Raw genomic sequence first — 22,752 nt, forward strand, 5'->3', positions numbered from 1 at the left:
AACACAGGCGGCATAGCCACGTCAGAGGAGCCTCTAGTTCGTCTCACTTCCGCCGGAAACCAGGTTGAGTTTCCTTAGATATCAGGAACGATTTGTCGCTTAACTAATGGACTTCATCTCCCAGAATCCCTTGTCATTGGCCAAGGCAGCTGAGGCTCCTGGGAATTGATGTCCAAATGCCTGTAAGACTAGAATTTGCGGGAGGAGTAATACAGTAGAGTCTAACTTATCCAACGCATTTTTGTAGTCAATGTTTTCAATACATCATGATATTTTGGTGCTAAATTCGTAAATACAGTAATTACTACATAGCATTACTGCGTATTGAACTACTTTTTCTGTCAAATTTGTTGTATAACATGATGTTTTGGTGCTTAATTTGTAAAATCATAACCTAATTTGATGTTTAATAGGCTTTTCCTTAATCCCTCCTTATTATCCAACATATTCGCTTATCCAACGTTCTGCCGGCCCGTTTATGTTGGATAAGTGAGACTCTACTGTAATAGAAAGGCTTGAAAGTGGCAGTGCCCACCGCGCGTGCGCAGAGAGATAGAAGTTCAGTGAAGGGGAGGGAGGGCTACGCTCATTGGCTGTCTCCCCAAAGCATTGCGATATGATTGGAATTTTATTTCAGGGCTTACGGCGACGCTGATTGGTCCTCCGATAAGGCGCGTGCCGGAAAACGCGATGCCGGATTGGTCAACGGGATTGAGAGCGGACCCGTCCAATGAAAACGCGGCAAGGATAGAGGGGAGGTCTCGAGGAGGATAAAATGGCCGCCCCGCGAGAGGGTGTGTATCTTCTGTCCGCGCGTGCGCTGTGTGGCTCGAGCCCGGGAAGAGGAAAGAGGCGGCATGTTCGGCGGGCGGACAGCGCTGCTATTGCGGGGGCTGCGGCCCTGGCTGAGGGTGGAACCCCGAAGGCACCGCGACTCCTTCAGAGGTGGGCCTGGCTGGCTGGCAGGGAGGGCGCCCTCCCGGAGATTAGTCGCTTTTATTATTCACTAGCTTGGGTACCCAGCGTTGCCCGGGTTATTTGAAAAAGGCAGTGTTTTAATCGTTCAAAATGCATAAACTTGTGGATTAACTGCAACTAACCTCATGCCAGGTTAACCTCGAGAAAATCCATCAGTACTTAAAGTTTGTTATGTTGGCAAGATTGCTCTGGAAACATCATCGGTAGGGTTCGGTGTGTGCTCTGGCTGAAGGGTAAACTACATCTCCCACTATGGTGAGTCAGTCCCCGCAAACCCCTCCAGTAGGTTGAGTGAGTCATGGGGGTTCTGTGTGCCAAGTTTGGTTCAGGTCCATAGTTGGTGGAGGTCACAGTTTCCCTGGTTGTGGGTGAACTACAACTCCCAGAAAGGAAGGTCAATCCCACCCAAACCCCTCCAGTAATCAAATTTGAACATATTGGATATATGTTCCACATTTAATTCAGACCCATCGGTGTTTGGGTTCACAGTGCTTTCAGGATCTGCTTTGAACCAGGTTATTTGAGTCCACAGTGCCATATATTCCAGTTCAATGCAGGTAATGCATTTAACTGGAATATGGAATTCAGCTGTGTGGAAGGGGTCTCTGAAATTTATTCAGAGGTCTGTTGGCAAAAGTCCTCTGAGCAACCTCTGAGGAAGCTTGCCACAGATGCAGGCGTAACATTAGGCGAAAATGCAACTGGAACATAGCCATACAGCTCGAAAACCTCAATGCAACTCAGTGATTCTGGCCATGAAAGCCTTTGACAACAGTATTAGAGAATGCGTACCAAGACAAATTCTACTATCACTTCTAGGCCTTTTGGGTAAGATCAAGTGTAGTATCTATCATATCAATAGAGGTTAAAATGCAAGTAAGATAGTATGAAGCAATCAAAAACATGATCTTGTGTTCAAAGGTTTTGTTCTGATGGAACTCGGCATGTTTAGACAGCAGAATGTTGTGCAATGAACCAGAGCATGAAATCCAAGGTGAATAATTACAAATAAATTCAATTAAAGAGCCCAGATTGTGGCAAAAGCTTTAGTCCTGTTGCCTGGAACTGTGGTGATAGGTCACACTTTGATGAGGTTCTTCCAAAGTTGCTCATATGTTGGTTGGGACAATTCAGACCTCTGCTGAAAGGGCAAGTTGCACTGGCACTCAATCTCTTTTCTCCTTTATTTCTATCCTCCTATGTTCTCATAACTGGTACTCAATTTGTTTGGAAAATATAAAGATCAAAGTGCATATTAGTAAAGCATAAAAGAGATTGCTAAAATATAAAGACATGACATAATCAAAAACAGTGAAATTATCTGTTGCAAATGCATAAAGTGATGTTAACTTGATGTGTAAAATTGGAGTAGAAGGAAATCCAAGTGTAACAAATGTTCATAATTACTTCACCTTCTCAGATGGGTTTCTACCTATAGATAAGTTCAAGCTAATGATTAATGTTGCTTGAATGTATTATTACAGGAGTGGGCAAAGAGTACCTCTTCCAAGACTGCTTTTGTTTCCATCTGACCCTTGGAACCACCCTTTTCTGACACGGTTAAAGGGTGAATTGCTGTCTTCTGAAAGCCTTCAGGAATGTATTGCATGTACTAATGAGACATAAAAATCTCCTTTCAAACCCTAGACCAGTGGTTCTCAACCTGTGGGTCCCCAGATGTTTTGGCTTTCAGCTCCCAGAAATCCTAACAGCTGGTAAATAGGCTGGACAGTTCGGGTCCAGGCTATTTGGCTGACTACATTCCCTTCTATGAACCTGCCCATGGCTTAAGATCTTCAGAAGAGGCCTTTCTCTCAGTCCTACCTCCATCTCAAGCTCAGTTGGTGGGAATGAGAGAGGGGACCTTTTTGGTGGCTGCCTCTCAATTCTGGAACTCTCTGCCCAGGGAAGCCAGAAAGGCCCCCTCTTTCAGTCTTTGGTCATCAAAACCAGGAGTGACTTTCCTGACTATTTAAAATTATTGTTTTTAAACTGGTTTTAAGAAGTTAGGTTAGTCTGTTTTTAGATGTTTGTCCAAATATTTTCTGTAAATGCATCACTGAAGACGTTTAAATGACTGTTAGTCTCTCTTTCCAGATTTCACTAAGGAATTTGACAAGTTCCGTCAGAAGGCGAAGGGGATCCTTCCTGGCAGTGACTGGACTCCTTTGCCTATATCAAGAGACCTGCCTCCTGAGCAGGCTGACGTGGTCATCGTTGGAGGAGGTGTAGTGGGATGGTCAGTTGCCTATTGGTTGAAGAGGAATGAGCCCCAGAGTGGTGCCGTTCGAGTAGTGGTGGTTGAACGGGACCTCAGTGTGAGTTGTCTGAGCTCTGCAAGGGTGCGTGTTGATTTAGGCCAATCTTTCAATCATTTAATTCTGGTGTAATCATTGAATTCGTCGTTTAATTTTAACCTTCGGATGTTAATTTCTTACTGTTGAATCTTAACACTTGATGGATCTCCCCCCCCCCCCAATAGGTGATGCTTTTGGGGGGTTTGCCAAGATTATGTGTTAGAGTCATGTGTTCATCAGACTAGGCCATGAATACCTGTCTGGAAATGCCTGTTCACCTACTATATAATAAAGAGTCTTGGGACACCTGAAAATCTTAACAAATTATACATGTTTGTAAATAAAAACTTGTTAAGGCTTCAGGATATCACCAGAGTCCTTTCCCTAATGGCAGCAATTGAGCATATTCAATAAATATATTGAAACTTTTGGGTGACTTGGAGCCATTTATTGTGATCCATCAAACATTAGGGAAGCATATTTAACTGTACGATAAGTGACACTCCTTTTTCTCTCTTTTTTATTACAGTATGCGAAAGCATCCACAGTACTCTCTGTTGGGGGGATACGGCAGCAGTATTCAATGCCAGAAAATATCCAGATGAGCCTGTTCTCAGCAAACTTCTTGCGTTTAATTGACGTATGTCATGCTAACTAGGTTTTCCTGGGATTGCTGGAGCTGAAGGACTTACAGTAGAGTCTCATTTATCCAACATAAACGGGCCGGCAGAATGTTGGATAAGTAAATATGTTGGATAATAAGGAGAAATTAAGAAAAAGCCTATTAAACATCAAAATAGGTTATGATTTTACAAATTAAGCACCAAAACATCATGTTATACAACAAATCTGACATAAAAAGTAGTTCATTAAACATTAATGCTATGTAGTAATTACTGTATTTATGAATTTAGCACCAAAATATCATGATATATTGAAAACATTGACTACAAAAATGCGTTGGATAATCCAGAACGTTGGATAAGTGAGTGTTGGATAAGTGAGACTCTACTGTATATTTTTGCTGTTTGCCTGCCTCTGTTGTTTCTGACTGTCCATGGAACAGCCAAATGGGCTGGCACATCACTTCAGAGAACATATAGCAGTGAATGCTTATAGATCCTTAGATGTCAAGAATACAGTGGTGGCATACCCGAATATATGATTAATTTGTAATTCCTGAGCTGTACATGCTTTTATTTGCCATCAGGTAGATTTGTTGCTAAAGCTCTGCACTGTGAGAAGTTTTGCCATGTGCTCCATTGCATCTGTTTTAGACATTCAGATGTTCTGAGAGCTGCATGAATATAAAAGTTATGTTGAGAGGCATCCGAATATCAAGTTTAGCATCATATCTATTAACGTGGTATCCTAGTTTCTTTTAAATTCAGTTTTAAGACTGTTGTAGGATTTACAAAAGTTCAAGTAGATAGCAACTTTAGCCTGTATGTGTTTATGGTAAAAGTTAGAAATGTAGTTTTTGTATTTACTTACATGCTGTTGGGAATTTTATTCACACTTCAGGATCTCCAAAATTTTCTCCTTGTAGCCATAAGAATGGTTTCATTTGCTCATTGTCTTATATTAATTATCCAGTCCTTGTTACCCTTCTGTATTTATTTAATTTATGTCCTACCTTTTCCCCAAAATGAAATCCATGGTATAGTGGCCAAAGTGAGTATTGGTGAATGTCCACCTGTTCTAGAATTTTCCACTGAATACTGTGTTGTTTATTGAGTTAACAGGCCTAGATTGTTCACATAGTGATATATGAAGCAGGTTAGGTCTCGAGAAGTTACTGTTCTCTCAGTCTTGTAATAATATTATAATTATTTTTATGCCCCGCCTCCATCTCCCCGAAGGGACTCGGAGCGGCTTACATGGGCTCAAGCCCAGATAAAAACAGTAACAATGTAAAACACATCAAATGACGAAAGATGTGCAGTTATAAAATTTAAACATTAACATATACAGATAAAATAGCAAACGTTAATAAGACATGATTGAAACACAGAAAAGTTGTTAAAAACGGACTGGGTAAGGTGCACTGTATGAATTTTAAGCATGAGGTAGCTGAAAAAGTCCTGCAGATTCGTGAGAGGGCAACTTGGGATGGGAATAACCTTGTGGCTATATCAAATCTATAATATGGAGCTCTCAATAAAGGCTTATTAATACATTGGAAAGTTAAATGCACTACCTTTTGGTTCCAGGAGTATCTACATGTTATTGGTCAGCCACCGGTAGATGTTCAGTTTAATCCTTCTGGCTATCTTTTCCTGGCGTCAGATGAAACAGCTGCAATCCTGGAGGAGAATGTGAAAGTTCAAAGGTATGGAAACATTGGATACGAAGGACGTTGAGGAGAAAAGAAGGCAGTGCCCTAGGTGTTAGCATGCCTGAGATCATGGGCAATATCATTATTTTCCTTCTTATGTTTGACCTTAAATCAACTGTAGCTCTCTGCTTCCCCAGTAGAGAGTGCTTCCTGGTGTGCAAGATCCAAGTTCTGTTTCCATTTTCTTCCTAGGGGTGGGCTGCTTTGTAAAGCTAATAAGGTTGTTATGAAAATAACTTGGAAAGGAAAGCCATGAATGTATGGGCTGATTGGATGTATTAAAATATTTATTGTTGGGAATCGGATTCCATTCTTGCTGATTTTAGTCCGTTTGCGTCATGCTTCCACTTTGGAAAAGTAATGTGATGGATCTCCTGCCCCACAGCTCCAATCCTTGAGCCACCTTCACTCACCTTCCCCCCCCCCCCCCCCGAAAATCCCTTTCTGGCCTCAGGGCAATTGCTGTATGGACCAGTAGATGTATTAACCAGTGGGTTCATTGTGGTAAGCTTGACTAGTTTCTTAAAAAAATTAACAGGAAGAGCTGGGTGCAGTTGTAAAAAGAAACAGACAAGTAAGCAAATAGAGAAGTAGAAGTTTATTAATACAAAATTAAATTTTATATTAACCCCTGAACTATTTAATCTTTTACAGCTCCCCCCAAATCCTGTTTATATTTTTCCTCACAGCTAAGTATCCTATTTTAGGACATCTTTCGCCATCTCTGCAATCTTTCCCTTTTTCTTTGTCGTTTTCCCCCTGCCTTCTGTGAGAAACAAGCCATCATGAACGCAACATCCCTTCCCCATCTTCCTTAATTGGAGCAACTGTTTAGCTGATTGTTGTTTTGATTAACCAATTTTTTTGGTTTTACAAGATTCTAGCCAATTGCATTTTAATAAGAATCCTTTAATGGTTTTTCAGGATGGAAGGAGCAAAGGTGTCTCTGCTTTCACCAGCAGAACTGAAAAAGAAATATCCATGGATGAATACAGATGGTGTGGTGTTGGCTTCCTGTGGTACTGGACTCTGTTTAATTTAACACGTAACATCAACATCTTGAGTAAAGAGTTAGAGGGGGAATGATAACATGTTTTTTCCCTATGCAAGTTAAAGTGAATAGCTATGAAAGTTTGAATATTAATAGTGATGTGTGTGAAGTTTAAACTGCACTCTTTCGTAGATATACAGTATTACACCACTGCCTTTCCTGCTTTTTGCCCCATTTTATGTGATCGGATTGTTTCTGAGTACTACCACATTGCATTATGTGACTACGTGATAGCGTTTGAAAATGGCTGTTCACAGTAAGCTTGCTCCAAATTGCTTCAATAGATAGTTGGATGAGAAATGTGTAGCCCTGGAGGTGTGATGTTGAATGATGATTCCATTCACTCCTAGTCAGCATTGGATTATAGATTCAGTGGTAGGAACAACAGTTCAGCGGGAACTGGAGATTCACATGTTCTCCTTTCCTATTTTACATGAAACTGTAGCATAAATAAAATATTGAGTTCTTTGTAATTTGCAGGTTATTTTGGTGCCAAATCTTTGTAAATCTAAACTGGAACTTCTTTCTTATATCCTATGGCATCTTGTCTTTTAGGGTTGGAAAATGAGGGCTGGTTTGACCCTTGGACTCTCCTGAATGCCTTACGAAGCAAAGCTATCTCAATGGGTGTTTACCAGAGCTGTGGTGAAGTGACATGTGAGTTTGTTCATTCTTGATATTACTGCCATGCCACCCTCATTACCATTAAAATCTGCCAAGCAGTTCAGTCTCTGACCTAGAGAGTGGCAAGCATTTGAGAATTTAATTGGTTCTGGCAGATAGCTGATTTATTGCTTTGCCGTGTTGGTTTTAACAAACCATCCTACTACCAGTCACTTGGAAGACCAGTATCATCTGACAAAGCTCTTTGAAGATTTATGGTCAGGATCACAATTTGTACCTTTCTATATCTTATTGTCCCAGTCCTACCACTGAGTAACTATGCTTAAAAACCTGTGGCTTTAATATCACACTGTAAGGGCATCTGAGCAAAGGGAGTGATATCAACATAGTAAAATAGACCAATTAGTCTTAATGAAGCTGCTAAATTCTTCCCCCTTTCCCTTCGTTCCTTATAATACTTTTTCTGATACCTTTGCTTTGTATCAACATGCTTCTGAGATGAAAAGTGAATGTTTTACTTAAGGTTGAGTGTGGCATTGTGTGTGGCTCATATACAATAAACTCAGCAATAACCCGCATTGTACTTTAAAATGGAGGCCTGCCATCCATCTCTTGCCATGAAGCACCAGAGGCACTCCAAGTGGCCAGCTACTGGTCAAAGGACATTTAGTATAATGCCAAGTTGTTGTTTTTTAAACTTTGCTTGTGTTTTCAAATACATTACAACTTGTACCCTTGGTTCACTTCTGACATGATAAATAAATCTCCATCTCTTACTCTTAGGCTATTAATGTGAATTTTGGGGATGAAGGTTAAATTTGTGTTCCAGTTCCATAAATCTAGTGAACAGGTCTCATTTGTATAATTCTGTTAATACATCAATCCGGCTGTTTTAAGATCTGCCAAGTCCCTTTTCCATGTCCTTCTTCCATCAAAAGCATGGTGATTGCTCCAACTTAGACATCTAAGTTACAGCGTGGTCCCTCCAAACACAAAAATAATTATACAAATATTTTTATTTTCCCAGGCATTTAATTGATTTTGTTAATTTATTTGGACAGGTTTTATTATTAGTTAAACCATTACACACTTACCTTTTTATATTCTTTAATTTACAGTTTAATTTGTAGCTATTTCTATGCTTCTCGACCCTGTTCAGCTTTCACTTCAGATACCACAGAAATGGTGACACAGGATGGAGAGCAGATTGATTTTTCCCGTATCAAATATGTTAATGTAAGTCATGTTTCTCACTATTTTAATTGAGGCTGAGTGGAAGCTTTATGCATGATACTGACACTCAAAAATCAGAGTCCTATCAACATTTCTATTTTGAGATGCTTTTGTGGGCATTTTGAAGTGCTAGTAAGATGTCTCAGAAAAAGTATCCAAATATACCCTGCCTTTCACAGTTTAAAAACAGGTGAAAAGGTGGGCTGGAAAGATAATTTAGTGTTTATTGCGTACATCAGATGTTTAAGGCCAGCAGAAGAATAAGCTCAATTCTATTACCAATGCATTCCTGGTTATCTGTCTGCTTTATTGAGTTAGTAGATAAGAGGTTATGCTATCTCAGGCACAAGGAGCTACATCAATGCTCTTGTCTAGTGTTAGGGCCGCTGTCATGTATGTTTGTGTCCTCCTTCCCATAGACCTAATTGCTCTTTCCCATTCACTGTGAACCAACATTGAGTTCAGTTTCAGGCTGCTATATATGTACACTGAACATATACTGGTGGCACAGCAGAGTTCCTTGTCTTTCAGACTAATTTCTTGGGGTATGCTTTTCCAGGCAGTATTGTTAATTGAAAAGGAGGATTAAGGTAAACAGGAGAGGGCTGACTTAAAAGTGGCAGTTTCACTTTCTTTTTGAGGAAAAATAAAAAATACATTGAGATGTCATCTGCCAGTTCCTTGAATTTGTTGAGGGATCTTAAGGGAGCCCTCTTTTTTGTTTTCCCTCTTTTTTCCTGAAGCCTGTCATCAGCTCTCAAGAAGCCTTCTGTGCATCCAGTAAAACGTTGTGAGCTCTTTCTTGCTGTATCACCCATCTAGGTCCATATGCCGAACAGTACTGAATATGCCTCAATACAGTGTTCCCTCGTGGTGAATGCAGCAGGAGCCTGGTCAAGCAAAGTGGCAGAGATGGCTGGCATTGGGACTGGGCCTCCAGATTCAATATCTGGGGTCAAGTTGCCAGTGGAACCTAAGAAAAGGTTTGATTAAACACAAACTTCGTAGTATCCTGTTTAATGTGCCTCTTCAGTTTCAGGAGAGAGAGAGAGAGAGATTCTGATGCTGAAATTTGGATGGAGAAGAAAACATGTAATTCTTTTTGGGGTTGAGGACTGGAACATCCATTTCTCCCATTCCATTTTTCATTGCCTCACATAATGCGTCTGAGACCTTTATTCTTCTAAGTCAGACTGAGAAACGTTTTACACTCGAAATGTTGTTGGGTTACAATACCCATCTGTTCAAACCAGTCGTTTTTTAAAAAATTCATGTAGAATTCTTTCTTTCTCTCAATATGAAACTCAAGGTTGTTTACGAAGAAAGAGAATTAAATACAATTTTATAGAATTGCTTCCATTACTTTTCTGTGACACCAATGGCTATAACATACCAAACAGCTCTTTTTGTTTTGACTGGGGGAAAAATTATAAAGAGCACTTGTAAATGTCTTGTGAGCAAATCAGTGAACAGAGATCTTAGATGTTTTATTAAATGTTGCTTCAAATATCTCCTTGTCCTTATGCCACTAGGTATGTTTACGTGTGGCACTGTCCAGATGGGCCCGGCTTGGGGTTTCCAATGCTAATAGACACTACAGGAGCTTACTGCCGGAGGGAAGGCTTGGGTGGCAACTACCTTGGAGGCATAAGTCCCACAGAAGTGAGTTTATTGTGATTTCATTGGGAGCTGATCTAAGGGAAATCACCACAGCCCTTAGACCAATGGTTCCCAACCTGTGGGTCCCCAGGCATTTTGGCCTACAACTCCCAGAAATCCCAGCCAGTTTACAAACTTAGGATTTTTGGGGGTTGAAGGCCAAAACACCACAGGTTGAGTACCACTGCCTTAGACAAAGAGGACTATGGCTATGCTGGCAACTGCATTCTTTTAGTGACACATAGGGAAGTGATCTTGCAAGAATACTGCAGGACTGAGCTAGTTTGTTAGGTTGTCAGGGGTGCTTCTCTAGAAACTAGGACTTGGAGCAATAGCAATTCCACCGAAACATTTGGAAGAACTTACTGATGGTAAAAACTGTTCAAAAGTGGAATGTGCTTTTTTGGAGTGTAGCAGAGTGTCCTTATCTGGAGGTTTTTAATCAGTGGCTGGGTTGTCATCCGTCAGGGGTGCTTTGATTGTATTTTACTGAACAGAGGGGTTGGACTGAATGGACCCTGTGGTCTCTTCCAACTCAAGTATTCTATTTTCCTTCCAAAAAAAAATCCTGTCAAAGGGTTCAGGGTGAGACTGAGTATCCCTATTTGGAAATCTGAAATGCTACAAAATCTAAATTTATCTTCATTGGTTGAGATAGTGACTCCTTTGCTTTCTGATGGTTATATGTACACCAAATATTTTCATGCAAAATTGAAAATATTAAAAAAAAAGTGTCAGTGCACCTTCAATTACATGTATAACATAACATAAATGAATTCCATGTTTAGACTTGGGTCTCATACCAATATTATGACTATACAAATATTCCACAGTCTGAAAGCCAAAATACACCTAGTTTCAATTGTTTAAAATAAGGGATGCTCAACTACTAGTATGTGTGTGCTGGTGTACATTTATCTTCCAGATAAAGGATTCAGGCCTAGGTTTTCTTGATTCATACCCATACAACTTTCTGTTTAGATTAGTGTTTGCTATCCCTTATCAGGAGGAAGAACCAGATATCCAGGACTTGGAAGTAGATCATGAATTTTTCCAAGAGAAGGTCTGGCCCAAACTGGCCCATCGGGTGCCTTGCTTTGAATCCTTAAAGGTACAGTGGTGATTGGTTATTTGATGGAAGGAGGTTGAGTTCTGTTGTTCTTAAATGTCCTTTTAAAGCACAGTGCAACACAGTCCAGTTATAGTAAAATAACAAGCAGCAACTTTCGGCCAAGGAGCCAGAATGGTGTAGTGAATTGAGCATGAGATGACACTCTGCAACATGATTTTTGTTCCTGGGTTATAAATGCCATTTTTATCATAAAAACATGGGAAAAGTTTATTAAACTGCTAAAACTTTCTTTTTGCAGTCTGCACAAAGATTTAAAAATGACATATTTTCATTAAGGAAAATTATAAGCAAAGTTCCTAGACTGAAGGAAATAGTAATACTACCCTCAGCCACAAAAACAAAGTTTGGTGTATAATAACTAATTTCAAAGTAAGTACTGCACAATTAAACAGTAAATAACACTTTCAAACCAGGAACAGAATTCTTTTTCAAATTTTGTTACATAGTGTTAAGCTCAGCCATAGAAATCCAGTGGGTGACCTTGGCCAAAACAGAGAAAGGCAAGGGCAAATCTCTTCTGTACAAACCTTGACAAGAAAACCAGGGATAGCTTCACTTTAGAGTTACCATAAGTCAAACATGGCTTGAGGAGATAGAACAAAAATCTTTTCTTCTGGCTTTGCCTCTGCTGTGAAACGGTATGTAGCCATGGCTCTTCATGGGAGGGCTATGAGAAAGGACAAATCAGAAGAGTCATTTCTATATGCCTTCTTTCCCTGTATCGTTTTTGAGAATTCAGCACCATTAGGGTCTGTGTTTTTGTGCCATTTAAAATTCATCCACAAGTTCCTCTGTCAGTCTTGCCTGTGATAAATGCATCAATTTGTGCTTTTTAAAAATAATACTTATATTCCCATTCTCTATTTCTCCCTGTATGGAACTCAAAGTGCCTTACAGTGTGAGATAAAAAGTAATACAATTAAAGCAAGGAACAACAGAAAGTTTTAAAAACATTTTAATAAATTAACTAAAATCATGAATTAATTAATGCAATCTGGAAATATTGGCTGAGTGAGCTTGATTTTTACCTTTTGACAGGTGAAGAGTTCTTGGGCTGGTTATTATGACTACAATACTTTTGACCAAAGTCCTGTAATTGGCTTGCACCCACTGGTGGACAACCTCTACTTTGCTACCGGCTTCAGTGGGCATGGTTTGCAGCAGGCCCCAGCCGTTGGCCAAGCAATCGCCGAGCTCATCCTGGACGGCAAATACAAGACAATCGACCTGGAGGCGTTTTCCTTCAACAGACTCATCAAGGGGGAAAAGGCTCTAGAGAGGAATGTCATCTGAGTGTTATCATAGATCCAGGAATCCATTCTGAAGGTGAGTCCCACCTTTTTTTATCTTTTCCAATCTCAATTCCTTCCTTCCTCAGGAGTTAAGAGCCATCTGCCCCTATTACTGTAGCACAGCCATGTTATTTCCACTCACAGTCTCTTCTCCTCCTCTGCCTTGTTTCAATTTTTGTTCCTGGGTTATAAATGTCATTTCCTAATTGGTTCTATCATAAAAAGGTTTATTAAACTGCAAAAAACATTGTTTTTGCAGTGGGGTCACCCTGCAGCACATTTTGCTATAGTTTTTCAATAAATACCTCATTCAATAAATATCTCAGAGTCTCAACCAATTCAACATAGTTTAGTGGCAGTCACAAAAACCAAGTTTCTGGAGTATAATGACTACTTTCAAAGTAATGCCCAATTAAACGGGAAATATTACTTTCAAAACCAGGAACAGATTTTTTTTTCCAAATTTTGTTACATAGTGTAATGGATTGATTTGTTCCCTTGTAGGGAGAAGCTGCTCACTCTCCTTTCCATCTAACCACCAACATCGTCACGGATTGATTGCAGCCAGTGGCAGTCCTGGGTTTCTGTGATTCGGTACAAAGAGATGGGAGGTGGATTCACACTGAGTTCTGGTTAAAAGAGAACACCCACAATGTGATTGGTGAAGCTAATGAAGCACTGAATTAGTTTGAATCTTAGCAGTCATGAAAAGCTGCAGCACTTAAGTTTCAGCATGATAACATGCAGCATTTTTCGAAAAGAGGAAATCCAGTGCTGCTCTTCTAATATTGCACTTTGTTATAATGGACTCCTTGGTCTTCTGTGCCATCTAATCATTTGATATTGTTAAAATTGATCGCTGCTTGAGATGCAACTGCTAATTGGACTGGTACCTTTACCAAGGATTTTTCCCTGAGCGTACCACAGAAACATCCCTTGAGGAAGAACTGACATTCATTTTTCTCCTTATCCCAGAAATCAGCTTGGCTTCTTACTTAGCTATTGGATTTTTAATTTACAGCCATGTTAACAGTTGGAGGACAGAAAGCTAAGAAGCTCTTCCTTTAGAGTTCTGGCTTACATTCCTAAGATCTGCCTAACCTTGCAGGGGAGGAAACAGTTGTAGAGTCATAGAGTGGAAGGGACCCATAAGTGTCATGTGGATCATCTCTCTGATAGTGCACGAATCCTCTGATCAGTGAAATCAGGTGAAAGAAGCATCTGTGAGGGGTGGGGGTACTTGCACAAAGCTCTTGATTTTTCCCCTGTACAGCCCCTTTGATAAAATGTAGATGAAATGAATGAATGCTTGGTCACAACTTAGAGTTTGTTATACTCTGAAAAGTCAGTGGTATAGAAAACAGTCCTGAACACACTAGCTCTTTAAGGCTTTTGTGACCTTAATGCTGTGAACAGTAGCCCAAAACTCCAGTACGATTTGTTATCCTGCACTCTTATCATTTGGATCAGAAAGCAGATAAAAAATTAAATACTGTTTTTAAAAGGATGGAAGATTTTTTATTTTGCAAATCCTAATACCCAGCTGCTCAAGAAGGCAATGGCAAAAGCTGTTTCAAGATAAAAAGCAGTTAAAGATTACTGATTTAGGTATGCATCCTTACCCTATTTTGATCAGAGATGACAGCATAGTGAACATAAGAAAAGTGTAAAAATTATGAATAGTCCCAGCTTTGAAAAAACAAAACTATTGTCTGTCTCCAGCCTAAGTTGTAGTCACATGTTCAGAAAACAGGCGTATGTAAGAAAAAAACAGCAGAGCCCACTCTGAAATACAATGGTTTCTTGAAATAAGTTAGGTTTGATTTTGGTATCTATCCACCTTGCATGGATATCAAAATCCGTGGATGCTCAAATAACATTCTATACAATAGCAAACCATTCAAATGTGAGAGAGCCTAAGGGTTTGTGAAATGGTGGCAGGCTACAGCAGGGTATGCCTATGCATCAACTAAGTGAAATGGCATGGCAAAAACAAGGTTTGCTTTTGGAATAAGTTTTCAAATATTTTTGAGTTGGTCAAATCAATGGATGCAGAATCTATGGATATGGAGGGCTCGCTTAATTTATAAAACAGCTACTAGAGTTCAAGAGAAGAAAGAGGACTTGTGGAATTTTCAGAGCAATAGAGCCATACGTTGTATTTCTCTGGGTTACTTTTCTTCTAGTTGCTTCCTTCTGAAAGCTGAGAAAGCCTTACCAGCTCTTGACCTGTATGTAGAAATTATTGTGTGTGTGTCGAAGTTAATAGTTATGCAGAAAGCTCAGGCAGAAAGATATGTTAAAAGATATCTGCTAATTTTTTAAATGGAGAAATAAGTCTATGGAAAATAATCATGTTAAACTGTTTTATTGTTTGGCCCAGTTCCCAGAAAGATTTCTATAGGCAGGAATGCTGACACAGAAATATTCAACTTGATTTCAGCTATTCCATTTACTTTTATTATGTATTTGCTGTAGTTGTTGATTATGTTTAAGCCGCCTGCTACAGCACACTCTGCTTTCAGCTGCTTTTTGTTTTCACTTTCTTCGCCTGAACCTTGGCTTTTGTGGGAGCTTCAGGCCGCTTCCGGTTGACACCTAAAAGGGAAGGAAAAAAACTTTCAAAACACTTGTTGGTGCAGGGTTGTTGTATGTTTTCCGGGCTGTATGGCCATGTTCCAGAAGTATTCTCTCCTGACGTTTTGGCCACATCTATGGCAGGCATCCTCAGAGGTTGTGAGGTACTGAATGTACAGGCTGACTTATCATTACTGTCATTACCTTCTGAGAAAAGGGTAATTTTACAAATTACATTTTACAAATTCAAACTGGAGACTGTTTTCTTTTATCACCTTCAGAGTTTGTGGCTTTATCCTGGTTGTGCAATTCCGATGCTTGAAAATTTAGTTCCAGAACTCTGAAAAATGGGATCACAGAGATTCCTTCAACTGTCTTTTATTTTAAAACATTTCTGAATTTTTCCAGGCTGTGCTTTGGACAAGCAGAAACTGAGAACACAGTAATTCCCAGCACAGATTAGTTACACCTGTGCAACATGCAAGATCTCGGAGTAATAGAACTAATCTAATTTAAAGATTGAAGTCTGGCTGATGACATCACATTGCAATAGAGCAGTGATTCTCAACCTGTGGGTCCACAGATGCTTTAGCCTCAATGTCCAGAAATCCTACCCGTTGGTAAACTGGCTGGTGTTTCTGGGAGTTGTAGGCCAAAAATACCTGGGGACTCCAGGTTGAGAACTACTGCAATAGAGGCTGGTGCTATGTGTCTTACTCTTGGCCTGCCCCTTCCCCTTTGGCCTCTACAAGGAGCTGAACATTGTGCTGCACTTCTGGACTGAGTGTGGTTGTCTTCTGTCTCTTCCTTGGACAGAAATGAGCACAGGTGGCATTTTTATCTCTTTGTCACAAGACATTATTCAGCCTCTTCTATCAGTAGGACTGCTCTGCAGTGACTCACATTAACATGTGGAGCAGGACCTTTGGAAGATAACTAAATCATTTTTTTTCGTTTAAAGTATATATAGTATATAAAAATATACCTCCAGCTGATTTTAAAACAAGGGGTGAAAAGTATGATGCTTCTCAACCTGAATCATCTGTGTTTTGTCTTCTATCAGCCAAATGTTGACAAAGCTGAACAGCAAAGCCAATCTATTCTACATGGTCAGTGCTGGCCCTAACTTTCATTCCGGACATGAGCTGAGGGTCATAAGGGCATTGAAGTCTGAAAACTGCCTCTTAACCTTTTTTCTGGCTGACTTTATCCTTTGCTTGGATAACCAGGTTTGGTGACCGCCGTGCATATGCTGCTTTCATCCGTTCCAGATTCCTCTTGTAGACTTTTTCATGCTCAACAATGGGCTTAGGATAGTCTTGGCCAATGATGCAGCCGGCACGTTCCTGCAGGCTCCTTGGCGCTTTCCACGGCTCATATATATAGTCATTGGGGAACTTCCGCAAGAAGGGGAGATACTTCCTGTGCAAAGGGAGAAATCAGAGGAAAGAGCTTGTGACTAAAGGAAATGCCACACTATCAGATCATCTGCACAGACCCAGCTGAATATTTCCCTTGTTATCTTAAATACTAATAGTTGGCAATTTTGAGAGCATGCAATATCTGAGCTCCAGGGACAGAGCCTAAAATTCCACAAGATATAATACCTTGTTTGGAACCAACACAGGGATTTTTGGTGTACAGCAATATAAAAAAATATTCTAATTAAAACAGTTTTATTTATTTCTCAGTACATCTCAGTTGGTTCTGCTCTGCTCATATGCCCCTCAAGACAGATAAAAAGTTGCATGTACCTGGCCCACTTTTACCCTCACTTTTATGTATTCTTACTTTATATACTCTCCATTTTTGTCAGTTTTTTTGCCAAAGGTGACTGGTGAGTAGACCCGGAAGAACTGGTGGAAAAAGGCACTTGCCGAAAGCCACTGCCAGTTGGCAGCATTCAAGGACCAATCTGCATCCAGCAACAGTTCTTCAAAGACCTAAAATAGGACAGTTTGGAAAACTTAATATCTCTGGGGATGGGTAGGATTGTACAAATGTTAATGGAGCATCAGTTTTCCCACCACTGAGCCACTTCGCCTCCCTCAAAAAAAATTTCAAAGCTGTTTTTGGGGCGACCTGATCCACACACTGCTCATTATTTTCCTGGCCAATTGCGTTGGCAATTAAAGCAGCTTTCCCATGCTCATAGATAGGATTCAGAGCTCTAGAGCTCACATGATGGTATCCAGCTTGCTTTTTACCTTTTGACCTTCCTCCCATGATATCCAGAGGTCTCCCCGTGTCAGGAAACAAGCCACAGCGTGCCGTGCTAAATGATGGATCCAGCCTTCTGTGCGCAGCTGTGTCATGATGGCATCTATAAAAGGGTAGCCAGTCTGACCCTGCCAGCAAGAAGGGAGTTAAAGCTCAGGGATGTGAGTAGTGGTTTTAGGTTATACTTTCCAGTTCTTTAAGCAACATCTAGCAATTACTACATAGTAAAGAGTAATGTGTTTAGCCTGCTGGAAAAGAAGGGAATCAGCCACTCCATAAATGTTTATGCATGTTTTCTGTTATATCCATGTTACGAAGCATAACAAACCTCACGCCATGCTCTCAGGTACTCCTGGTTATTGTCCCAATCCACTTGCACACAAACCGGATTGTTCTCCATTCGGTCAAAGTTGGGGATCCCTGCTCCTGCCGTGTAGAAAAACTCTCGCCACAGAAGCTGCCCATGTAAAGAGACTGGGGGGTCTGAGTGTTTCCTCTAGAGAAGTGTAGCGGAGAAAGACTGGTTATTTTTGCTTCTGTTATTTCAGAGAGTTAAGGAAAAAGCACAATTGCACAGTATACTCGAGTTGTATAAAGTCATACAAGGTTGTGGCCCAGTCCAGGAAGACCATACGATTCTACTGGTCAGGTAACACAATTGTCAATTTGTATTTTTAAAATTAAGTACAGTTCCAAGGTTTAACCTGTTCATGCCTCTGACTTTACTGGATAGCTTAAGCATGCAGTATCAGAAATTAGTTGCCTGCAACCTAAAAGTTTCTATAATAACCTTTTGCTGGCAACATTCCCTATTTAAAGGGGATATACTATAGAATTGAAAAAATTCCCTTCTTACCCCCTGGTAGACTTCTGCCAGTTTCCACCAGAACATCCGCACAGAGAGGCACCCAAACTTGATGTAGGGGCTGAGCACTGTGGTGCTGGGAGTCAAGGAATTGGGGTGCGTTTCAGGCTTCTTAAAGTTGCATACCCATGACTGCCGATTTTAAAAAAGTGAAAGGAGTGTGACATTTACAATCCAACTTCTTCTCCATGACATAGTCCTACCTGAGGCATTCTGCCACTTTCTTAATGGGTAATGGATTTGTTGGCTTTCAAAATGTCCCGCTTTACTATCTGCAACTTTTGATTCTATGCTAATTTAGAGCTATTTCATGGTATCAAAAATGAACAAAGAACATATTAGAGACACAAAGGAGTTTCTCAGGGGAGTGCTTAGGTGGCGGTAGAAGTTGAATACAATCTCTAGGAAACAGTCATGCAGACATGAAGTGAAATCTGCACAAGAAGAGTAAAATCAAGTTTTATTCATTCAAAATACTATGAATTTTGTAGAATAAAAGGCCACAGAATTAGAGAGCGATGCACAAAGACGTACACAGCACACAAATCCAGGATGCACTGCTGCATCTACTGAGTGCTGCAGTCCTCTGAGGAAGCCTTTATTGCTTGTGATGGTAATATAGCATTGAAGTGGGAGCCAATATTTGGGGTGTTGAGTTCAACATGCCCACCTTGACTTTAAGTCTGTAAATGCAAGAATCAATTTCTAAACAGAACCTCTGAATTCTTTTTTCCTGCTTCTCAGGTGGCAGAACGTAATACAAATATACCAAATAGTTTAGCTGTATATGCTATATTATTAAAATAGTGATGTGAAAATTAATAAAATATTTCAATAGCGTATTCACCAAAAAGCCCATTCCCCCTTCCAAAACAAAAGCTGAGGAAAAGCTACCTCCCCCCCTTTCCCAATTTCTGGAAAGTTTGCATCACCAAATACATAAAAGATTGACTGGTGAAACACAATAGATGTTTCCATCAATTGTACCGTTCTCTTCATATGTAGGTCAAGACGAGCAAGGGCCTCTGTTTCTCCTCCTGGATAAAGGTGAGGGCCAGCAGTTTTGGGGTCTTGTCCAAGTTCCTCATAAGAAGGGGTGCCATATTCCAGATCATGATCCTCTTTAACAGGTGTACAGCAATCTAAACAGAAACTGGCTCTATTAACTTGAAAATCTATATTTTATAGCCTCTCTACTGGATTGCGTTCCCCTTAGCTGAGTTAACCTCCCTAGTCCATGATAGTTCAATATAAAAAAACATTAACAAAACTCTTTCCCCATAAGTAATAACTGGCACTTGCTTTCAAATGTCTTCACCGGAGACAAATCTGATAGGCTATATAGGATTATATAGCTTAATGTGTGATCCCTGATTGACTTAGATCTCTTATCTTGAAAGGATAAGAAGTAGGGACAACGGAGAGAGTGATGAAATTGATATAATAACAAGCAGTGAAAACGCAAGACTGGATAGAAATGATATTTCCACAATGAAAAACTGATTTGATAAATAGCATAAAAATATGCTGTTTTATCTCTAAAATAAGAACACAATTTTCATTGTAGTTCTAATAATCAGATTATTTTTTCCTTGTATCCTGTGCTATTTCAGCTTTATCTAATGCATTTATACCCACATTTTTCATTTAGATACAAACTATGTTCATTAAGAATTATATCAATATGTTAACATTTCTATGAAATTAAGAATCCTTCAAATGAGGAGGAACTGGTTATTGGTCAATAAAATAATTCAATTTGTACACCCAAGAAAATTTCCCACCATTTTTCGGATTATTTGCAATCATCTAGAAGAGGAATAGTGATATAATGATAAAGTAAGACTGGCAAATACAAATTGCCAAAAGAAGGAGATTGAACAAAAAAATTAACTCCTTAATGTCCAAGCTGGTTAAAAGAGAGAATGATAACAAGTAGAGACAGCCATCCATATCCACAGGTTCTGCATTCATGGATTCAACAAGTCATGGCTCAATATTTGGAATTAAAACTCCCAGAAGCAAATCTTGATTTTCCCATTGGACATTCCTGCACTTACCCTTCATATCTTCCAGCTTGGGAGCTGGAACGGGTTGTTTTGGCGGACCGAGTGAAGCCACGAGTGTCTGTAGCCGTGTGTAAGTCAGAGGCGCTTTACCACTGTTTTCAACAATAATTCTGCAGAAGATAAAGACATTATGTCCAGTAATGTCCAACTGTGGAAGCCTCCTATGCGGCATGCACCTCTAAGGCTCCTTGCTCACCGTCACTCACCTTTCAGTGTCATACAAAGTGTGGGATACTTTCTGAATGACCTGGACCCCATGTTCAGCTGCCAGCCTCACAACCTCTGCATCCCGTCGTCTTGCGTAGGGTTCTGTGTCGACTTCAAACGCAAGCCGGGTCACTTTCCATTTCGTAAACAGTTCCGGGAACACCTCTGCAGGGCGACCACGGACGACAAACAGCCTGAGGAGTCATGGCCACATTTGAATATCAAGATACACATCAGAAGAATGAGAAGGCATCAAAGACTATATCAGACTCTCCGGTCAAACAATACTGAAAATATTCATGGTGGAAGGTTTTTCTTTCAGTGTGATGCGATTTCAATGTTGATCTAGAACTCCAGCAAACCAGGGCTTGAGTCCCTACTCAGACACAGAAATGCCATGTGTGATCTAGAACTCATCACACTCTCACAGCCTCAAAGGAAGGGGATGGGAAACTTAGGGTGATTCCCATTATTCAGATTAAGTCAAAGCCAGCTTGAAATATATAGCAACAAAGCAGGTTTTACATCAATATTTGGCTCAAATATTTCCTAAAGTTGGGGTGATATGAACACATTTTGTGTTGGTTATACAATGAGTAAAGAAAAGTGTGTTGTACAGACCATAGGCTGCGCCTCCTGAGAAAAGTTCAAACCCTCTTGACAGATGGCTATCCAGCCTGTGCTTAAAAGCCTCCAGAGAAGACCACTCGTAACGACCTCCATGTCAGACTACACAGAGTCTACACTGCCATATAATCCAGTTCCAAGCAGATAATCTGGATTTTGAATCCATTACTCCATTGTGTCCTAGTCTCCAGAGCAGCTGAAAACAAACTTGCCCCCTCCTAGTGTTTGTTTTTGTAGGAACAGACTTAGAACAGCTACCATCATGGGCAAACTACTTTTCATTATTGATAAGACGTTAATGCTTACGTAATGTTGCACTTGGGTGAAAGTGAATTGTCAGCCATTTCCAGGGCAGATGAGTCTATGATACTTGCCTTGAATTCAGTTTCTTGAGGCTTTCATCCAAATCCTTCAGCGATTCAATCAAAAACCTCCAGCGATTGATGCTGACCTGCATATTCTTGGGGAACCATGGATCGAGGATAAAGATAGGGTAGATCTCAGCAGAGTTCTTCATTGCCGCTAGCAAGGCAGGGTTATCATGGAGGCGAAGTCCTTTGCGGAACCAGTGGATTGAAACGTGCGCCATCCTAAGACCAACTTAACTTCCCCTTTGTAATGGAAGATCTGCCTAGAAAAAGGGGAAAAAGTTGTAGACAGAAACGTTGTATGTACTGTAAACTCTCAGATGAGAACCCCCAGAAACCAGCAAAAAAGGCAAAGAAATAATACTTTCCTGGAGCCTCCATAGATATATAAACCTCTTTTGCCTAGTTTCCAACAGACCTCACAACCTCTGAGGATGCCTGCCACAGATGTCGGCGAAAAATCAAGAGAGAATGCTTTTGGAACATGGCCACACAGCCAGGAAACACAGCAACCCAGTGTTTCCGGCCATGAAAGCCTTCGACAACACAATATTACTTCATTGATTACTGCAGCCATCATACTGTTTTTATAATGGAACAAATGCTATAGTCCTGGGGATTGTAGTTTGGCACCAGCAGGATTAGGCAGAGAAGAATAAGGACTATAACTACAACTTTCACAATTCCATAGATTTGAGCCATGGTGTGAGCACAGCAGTTCAAGTGGTGTCAAACTGCAGTATATTTACAGTGTAGAATGTACATGAACCCCTAAAAGCCCTTACCTGGGAGTGAGTCCTCTCGCAGAAAGTATCCCAGTTGCAAAGGCCCCAAAACCAGTTAAATTGTGGTTGTTGTTGTTCCTCCTTGTGTAACAGAAGCATGCCCAGCCCTCCTCCTGCCCAAGTTACACAAGTCCCATGGCCACGCCTCTCTGCCTTCTCGCCCAATCAAGGAGAGGCGGAAACTTGGCAGCCACGCCCACGGGGGGGGGCAAGAAGCGGCGGCGCGTGATTGGTGAAGTGCGATTTGGGCCGTCCAATCGGAAGCGGGACTCCCAGCTCGGTCGCCTCTTGTTAAGGGTGAACTGGTGTCAAAGCGGATTTATTCCACGGTGTAGATAGATGCGCCTCAGTCAGCCTCACTGGGGCGAATGGCTGGTGGCGCTGAACGTTTTCCTCTTCGACCTTCTGTTGTGCAATAACTTCAAGACAG

The 22,752-nt window shown here is 40.5% G+C and overlaps 2 protein-coding genes across 5 annotated transcripts; one reads left to right on the plus strand and one right to left on the minus strand.

The window, feature by feature from the left end:
- Positions 1-668: 668 nt before the first annotated feature.
- Positions 669-15,432, plus strand: foxred1 (FAD dependent oxidoreductase domain containing 1). 3 transcript variants are annotated; one of them, XM_062960871.1, is made up of 12 exons: positions 669-945; positions 3,076-3,320; positions 3,805-3,915; positions 5,489-5,607; positions 6,538-6,632; positions 7,220-7,321; positions 8,448-8,524; positions 9,344-9,504; positions 10,054-10,183; positions 11,187-11,291; positions 12,351-12,638; positions 13,109-15,432. In XM_062960871.1, the coding sequence occupies exons 1-11, from the start codon at positions 858-860 to the stop codon at positions 12,603-12,605; spliced, it is 1,488 nt and encodes a 495-aa protein (XP_062816941.1). In that variant the 5' UTR covers positions 669-857; the 3' UTR covers positions 12,606-12,638; positions 13,109-15,432. The 3 variants fall into 3 exon arrangements, with proteins under 3 accessions (XP_062816941.1, XP_008116454.1, XP_062816942.1); XM_008118247.2 differs by having other exon boundaries at positions 3,076-3,296; XM_062960872.1 differs by lacking the exon at positions 669-945 and adding an exon at positions 1,213-1,233.
- On the minus strand, positions 14,957-22,477 carry LOC100565395 (cryptochrome-1). 2 transcript variants are annotated; one of them, XM_008118246.3, is made up of 11 exons: positions 22,323-22,477; positions 21,544-21,800; positions 20,542-20,736; positions 20,327-20,445; positions 19,254-19,408; positions 18,258-18,398; positions 17,730-17,897; positions 17,389-17,529; positions 16,973-17,124; positions 16,371-16,603; positions 14,957-15,202 (listed from the first exon to the last, which is right to left on the minus strand). In XM_008118246.3, the coding sequence occupies exons 2-11, from the start codon at positions 21,756-21,758 to the stop codon at positions 15,126-15,128; spliced, it is 1,596 nt and encodes a 531-aa protein (XP_008116453.2). In that variant the 5' UTR covers positions 21,759-21,800; positions 22,323-22,477; the 3' UTR covers positions 14,957-15,125. The 2 variants fall into 2 exon arrangements, with proteins under 2 accessions (XP_008116453.2, XP_003225762.2); XM_003225714.4 differs by having other exon boundaries at positions 21,544-21,796; positions 22,323-22,472.
- Between the last annotated feature and the right edge of the window lie 275 nt (positions 22,478-22,752).

The sequence above is a fragment of the Anolis carolinensis genome, unplaced genomic scaffold, assembly GCF_035594765.1.
Source record: "Anolis carolinensis isolate JA03-04 unplaced genomic scaffold, rAnoCar3.1.pri scaffold_8, whole genome shotgun sequence".
Classification (NCBI taxonomy): domain Eukaryota; kingdom Metazoa; phylum Chordata; class Lepidosauria; order Squamata; family Dactyloidae; genus Anolis; species Anolis carolinensis.

Excerpts from the sequence above, each read along its gene's own strand:
- foxred1 (XM_062960871.1), top strand. The coding sequence starts at position 858 with ATGTTCGGCGGGCGGACAGCGCTGCTATTGCGGGGGCTGCGGCCCTGG. Across the intron at positions 8,525-9,343 it reads CCCGTATCAAATATGTTAAT|GTCCATATGCCGAACAGTAC; the intron begins GTAAGTCATGTT and ends TCACCCATCTAG. Across the intron at positions 11,292-12,350 it reads CTTGCTTTGAATCCTTAAAG|GTGAAGAGTTCTTGGGCTGG; the intron begins GTACAGTGGTGA and ends ACCTTTTGACAG.
- LOC100565395 (XM_008118246.3), bottom strand. The coding sequence starts at position 21,758 with ATGGCGCACGTTTCAATCCACTGGTTCCGCAAAGGACTTCGCCTCCAT. Across the intron at positions 20,446-20,541 it reads ACTTTGTATGACACTGAAAG|AATTATTGTTGAAAACAGTG; the intron begins GTGAGTGACGGT and ends TATCTTCTGCAG. Across the intron at positions 19,409-20,326 it reads CAAGCTGGAAGATATGAAGG|ATTGCTGTACACCTGTTAAA; the intron begins GTAAGTGCAGGA and ends GTTTCTGTTTAG.